The 6,070-nt window shown below is 47.9% G+C and overlaps 1 protein-coding gene across 2 annotated transcripts in view; it reads right to left on the bottom strand.

Annotated features, from left to right (window-relative positions):
- Positions 1-414: 414 nt before the first annotated feature.
- The window catches only part of LOC122101668 (cat eye syndrome critical region protein 2), an 80,233-nt gene continuing 74,577 nt past the window's right edge, over positions 415-6,070 (bottom strand). For both annotated transcript variants that reach the window (XM_042672141.1, XM_042672142.1), the window contains 2 exons: positions 5,683-5,794; positions 415-4,208 (listed from right to left, as the gene is read on the bottom strand). In XM_042672141.1, coding sequence (XP_042528075.1) covers positions 4,203-4,208; positions 5,683-5,794 — 118 coding nt within the window. In that variant the 3' untranslated portion in view covers positions 415-4,202. The remainder of the gene's footprint in view (positions 4,209-5,682; positions 5,795-6,070) is intronic.

Raw genomic sequence — 6,070 nt, 5'->3', positions numbered from 1 at the left:
CGGACACACAAGTCAGATCCTTGCTATTTTAAGAATGTACTTTATACAAAATAACCAGTTCATATGGAAATAAATCTACAGACCTCTGAGGATCAAAACGCTTTTTAAAAAGTTCTTTTAAAAAATTATCCAACACACAATATTGAACTAACTATTGAGGTAAGTGTCGCTCTCAGTGAAACAGGGAATCAGCAGACCACGACAAAATATACACAAATAAAAAAATAAATAGCATTCCCCTTTCCAGTACTGGCCAGAAAATTCACCAGGGCATTCACTTCTACAGCAGGAGTGTACACGGACCCTGTGTGTGCGCTGCAGGTGGAGCAGGGAAAAGGTAGGTGAGCAAGGCACCTGATGCGGGGCGACCTGTTCCCTCCCACCCCTCCACCCCACCCACCCCGCCCCCAGGGCAAACAGCTGGTTTTCAGGCATGTCTACTACTAAAGAGTTAAGTCAGAACGAACAACAAGAGGTGCCGAACCCAAGCCAGGGAAGACGTGTGCTTAGCTAGCGGAGAGGGCTGCAGACAAAGCTTGTGTCCTGTTTCTCTGAGAGCTGGGACATAAGCAAAGAAGACTCTAACTGCATCTTCCCAGTGGAAAGGCAAAGCTCCGATGCTAAAGCTTTGAGGGAGATCTGAAGCCACTGGACAAAAACATCTACCCTGGTTATCTTCTCACCTAGCGCAGCTCGGCCACATTCCTGGTGACCAGTGACATGGGACTAGAAATGACAATTGCCTGCTGGCACAAATGCCACTGTCCTCACTACAAGTTTTGTCCAAAATGCTATCTGCTGAGAGACTACATTCCAGAAACCTCCAGCAGTAAGCGGTGGCAACTCGTCCACAGCGGGTCTCCATGAGGACCGGAACAAGCGGATAAAGGGGCAGACATAGGTAAATGCCAGCGGTGACTAAGGTCATCATACCCTGCTCTTGGAACTCTGGATTAAGACTCTGGGTGGAGTTTCACATTCGTTTTTAAGAGATGTGTGCCACTCATGGATAAGAAAGATGGGGGAGGAGAAGTGAGGGGAGAGAGAGAGCCCGGCCAAGCGGGATGACTTCAAGGCTTCTCCGTGCTGACCATGGGGACGCCAGCACCAGGGTGCTGTATTTGTGGCAGCATTTAGCTTACCCTTAGGTAACTATAAAGGTCAGGAGAGAATTCCACAGGAAGGCTAGAGTGAACTGACCATGACTAAGATGGGCAGCACAGAGCAGAAAGTCCACCAACAGTTTCATAAAAGCCAGCAGGAATCTGCCTTCTGAGGGGACAGCCTGACGCATGCCACGCGACACTACAAGGTGGCTAAACAGACTCGGCGGCACTACCACAAAACCAAACCAGCCCGACGCAGGAGATGGAGCAGCTTTAACGATCAGACCGGCTAGGGGGCAGGGACGGGAGAGGATGTGCGCAGCCCTGAATTTAAAATCCTAGTAGCTGGGGGGAGGGAGTGGGAGCGGCAGGGGAGAGAGAAACAGAAACTAATAATCAAAGAATCTTGCATATCCTTCTCCATATTCATCTGTCACAACAAATCGTGGCCAAAACTTCCTGCTACTTTTTAAATGAACCGACTGACAAGGGGCAGAAACCTGGAAGGCTCGACTTGTTTCTGGATATTTGTTTCTCCGTGGCTTTGTTTGAGGAACCAGTTTCTAAGTTATTCATCCTGAGTGGTAAACAGCAATGACAGTGCTTCCAAGGATCCCCAGGGACCACAGCAGGTGGCCTGGTGTAGGGTACATGTCCTTTGGAAGATGCTTTGCCCACTATTCTCACATCTGCTTAGTGCACTTGGAAAGAGAAAAGCCGGAGGAGGAGAAAGGTAAAATGAGGGGTCCTGTCTGGGGGGTGACTGAATGTGGGACTCTCAGAGGCTCCCGGCAACTGTCAGCTGATCCTACTCTCCAAAGACCACTACAAGCGGGAGACATGCCCAGACAGGGATGACGGCCACCAAGTGCGCAAACAGGATGCATCCGAGGCCACTGTGCTGTTCCTGCTCATAGTGTTGCAGATACCTACTACTCGCAGCATGTTCTCAGTTGCCTGTAAACTGGGGGAGGGGAGGGGGGTCCGGGGACACAGGAGGAAGTAACTTGTTCATCACAGCATCTCTGAGCAGAGCACGGGGAAAGAGCACTCCGGGAGCGAGGGGGAAGCGGCAACTAATGTGGTGTGTATACAGTGTACCTACAGCTTTAGCGCTATGGACAAAGCCCCGTCTGTGGCAGGACGACTGGGCTCAGGCTCAGGATTACACAGATGCTTTCTGCGCCCTGCACAAACTGGAGTAGCTGCTCTGTCCATCCCAGCACAGGCCAGCCTGAGGGCAAACTGATCCGTCCACCTACCTGAGAACTCAGCCTCACAACTCAACTGACTCACAGGTGTAACAAATGTAACATGAAGTCTGTTACAGAAAACCGCTCATATGCTACATACCTCAGAGGCCATCTGTGTTCCTCCCTCTCCATCTCACCACATTACATTAGCAAGCGTTCACTTCCTGGGATGAATTTTCAAGAAGTGTGGATGCTGCGTCTATTCACTTCTAGAGCCTGGATGCTACCAGTCTAGCTCCTTTCCTTCTGATCGCATATTTAGCGGATTGTAAACAACAGTTCTCAAGTTAAAAAACAAACAAAGAAAGATAAGGCCTCACCATGTACCTAACCCAGGCTGGCCTTGAACTCACGATCCTCCTGCGTCAGCCTCCCACTTGCTGGGATTACAGACACGAACCACCACACCTAGCTTATCAGTTCCCCATTTATTGAGGAAACTGGAACTGGAGGGAAGGGTTCTACCAATCCTGCGCACAGCTAAGTGTGTAAGAAACTAAAGATGCACGTTTTATGAAGACTTCTACTAACCCCAAAAGCATGCTTCCAAAAAAATGCTATTCCTTACTAAACTGGAATTTCAGGCTATTTCCTGTCTCTCCTTGTGGGATATTTAAAAGTTTAAAGATGGGCCCAAACTTGGGTGGCATCTTAGCTAAAATAAAACACAGAATGCTAAACAGGGAGGATCCAGTGTAATTAACTTGTAAATCCATAATAAACAATTTAATACTGTAAAATTGTTTCCTATCAGATATGACAAAATGCTTCCTAATAATTTATATTTGACAGCTAATTTAAATCACCATAGCTGATTATACTATGATTCACTTAACTGAATAAAAACTATATACTGAAATATTCTTCAGTTCAAACTGTATATCTATAGGATACACTTTTTTTATTCAAACCTGTGCAATTTCTTTACTGAGACTAACACATACAAACCTGAGTAGTCGTGTTCACCAAATGTGGTTTGTGCTAGAAAGCTCTGTGTGACCCCTTCTACAGCACCCCCAAGAGGCCTCTAGTAAGTGACACACTGCCGTCAGTCCAATTCCTGACACCAGTTCACAGTATCTGAAAAATCAGGATGGAATACCACTTTCACAAGTCCAGGACTTAGGTCATCTGGGCGCCAGCACCTGCCTTTGGGGCTGAAGGTCCCAATGCCTCTGATGAGGAGTGAACTCTGATGAGGAGTACACCGGACTCAAGGGAGAGCTTTCTCTGTCCAAGGCTGGACAGGCCGGTCACTAAGGAAACAGAGGCTGTGATGTGTAACAAGATGAAACTTCCCCTCCCCTCTCCCCAAGTTCCCCAAAGCATTTCGTGTGTGACGTGACTGTAAACAGACAGAGAGACCACGGCAGTGCTGTGTGCCCGCCGCGATCGGGACTCCTGTCTCCTTCACACGCCCACCCATCCTTCCCACTTTATGTACAATACATTCACCACCAACAAAAAGTATTTTAAAAGGCAACATGAAAATTCTGTAAACTGGACCCAGCTCCAAAAACATTAATACTACAAGTAGTCCCTTCCCAAAATATATTCCTGAGTTGAGCTGTTCATAAAGTTTAAAAGCACCACTCCAAGAGCCCCGCTCAAGTTTAAATCGCGTTTCCCTGACCGAGTCTCAGGACTTGGAGAAGTCAGCAGGAACTCGGGCTGAGGTGGCAACCCGGGACCGCTGCAAGCCAGTCATCTAGAGGGCCTGTCGAAGGCTCCAGCTGCTGATAGCAGGGCGGCGGGCAGAGATGGGCGAGGGTCACTCCCCAGATCCTCCATGCTCAGTCTTCATGCGCAGCTTTGTTTCATCGGGGGCTATGTTCTCCTTGGACTAGCTCTGAGAGAAACAAACAGAATGAAAATATTTTAAAACACACAAACAAAGGATTTCACATTGCTAAAAAACAATGTCACTCCCAGAGGTGTCCTGCAAGTGCTGGGCCCTGATTCAGACCCCGCCCACTGCTCAGTCACTGCAGACTTCTTGCGTGCTGGGAAATACAGTCGCTGCTGACAGCTTCTTTATGGTATCAAGGATGAGAGTGAATGGGAGAGTGAACAGTGTGTGGGACCCTCCCCCCCCCAGCACATGGCAGAGAAGTAGCAGAATTCAAAGACAGCTATTGTCAGCGGGGTGCTGGTGGCTCACACTTGTCATCCTAGCTACTCAGGAGGCTGAGATCTGAGGATCACGGTTCAAAGCCAGCACAGGCAGGGAAGTCCTTGAGGCTCTTAGCTCCAATAAACCACCAGAAAACCAGAAGTGGCGCTGTGGCTCAAGTGGTAGAGTCCTGGCCTTGAGCTGAAGAGCACAGGGACAGCGCCCAGGCCCAGTGAAGCCTCAAGACTGAATCCCCCCCAATAAAATACAAATAGAAAATAAGTAATAGCTATTGTCATTTTAGTCTCTCCCACAAAGAGTAGGCTAAGACAGGTAAGGGACTATGGCAAAAGAAATGAGCAAAAAAAGGGGTTTGCATAAATTCTTATAATTAGGTGGTTGCCAAAAAGACTAGTGGGGGGGGGGGGGGAGCATGTAATATCAGAAGGCCCTTCAAGACTCTGCTTGGGCTTGGGCTAGGAGCACAGGGCTGACTATCCTGTTCTACCCTGTTGCCTAAATACAGGGAAAACTCTTTAGAAAAAGTTCCTGTATTAACAGGATACCTTAAAATTAATATTGTTTCCCAGTACTCGTGGCTCACGCCTGTAATCCTAGCTTAGGAGGCTAAGATCTGAGGATTGTGGTTCAAAGCCAACCCCAGGCAGGAAAGTCCGTGAGACTCTTATCTCCAATGAACCACCAGAAAACTGGAAGTGTAGCTGTGGCTCAAAGTGGTAGAACATTAATCCTGAGTGAAAGGGGACAGCACCCAGGCCCTGAGTTTACCCCCCAAGACCCCAACCAACAGAGTGTTGCTTAGTAGTATACTACTTGCCTAGAATTCAAAGGCCTTAGGTTTGATCTCAGCACAGCAAAAGACCAAACAAACCAAACCCCTACTACTCCTATACAACTTGTTCTCAGAATAGCAATGAGATCATGCACAAGTACATCAGTCTTGCGCTAGAGGTAAAACCTAAGGCATGTTAGGCAAGTAATCTACCACAGCCTAAGATGTTTTGGACCCAAACGTTTTGAATACCAACACTCAAGTTTTTCACTGTGAAACATTCCAAGCTTATTCAGACTGGTGTGACCAACCAGCATTCCAAAGTCAGAAAACCTCAGGGCCAAGCACTGTGAGGAAGGAATAGGTAGTCTGTATTTATGTCCCAGACCTGGAGGAGTAATGAACACCAATTCTTACTTGACCCAGCGGAAGCGATGGGGGCTTATGCGATGACAACTGTTCTGGTGGTGCTGCTGGTGCTGGGGTCTTTGAGAATGAGGACTGTGACGGGACCGGAGGCATGTATATACTACAGCCATAAAGAGGGAACAGTGAAGAATTAGTGAAGATTAGTAGTTCCCAAAGAAAACATTTTCATCATGCTGCTGCTGCTGCCTGAACTATCTGGGTGATTCAACTTGGAATCATCAATCCTGGGACCAAATGATAGTGTGAGCCTTCTAGAGACAGAGCTAGAATCTGGGTGGTGGCAGTGGCTCATGCCTGTAATCCTAGCTACTCAGGAGGCTGAGATCTCCAATGAACCACCAGGAAACCGGAAGTGGTGCTCTGGCTCAAGTGGTAG

The sequence above is a fragment of the Dipodomys spectabilis genome, unplaced genomic scaffold, assembly GCF_019054845.1.
Source record: "Dipodomys spectabilis isolate Male_0828 unplaced genomic scaffold, ASM1905484v1 ptg000671l, whole genome shotgun sequence".
Taxonomy (NCBI): domain Eukaryota; kingdom Metazoa; phylum Chordata; class Mammalia; order Rodentia; family Heteromyidae; genus Dipodomys; species Dipodomys spectabilis.
The sequence above is the reverse complement of the archived record's forward strand: the minus strand, read 5'-3'. Positions and strand labels throughout refer to the sequence as shown.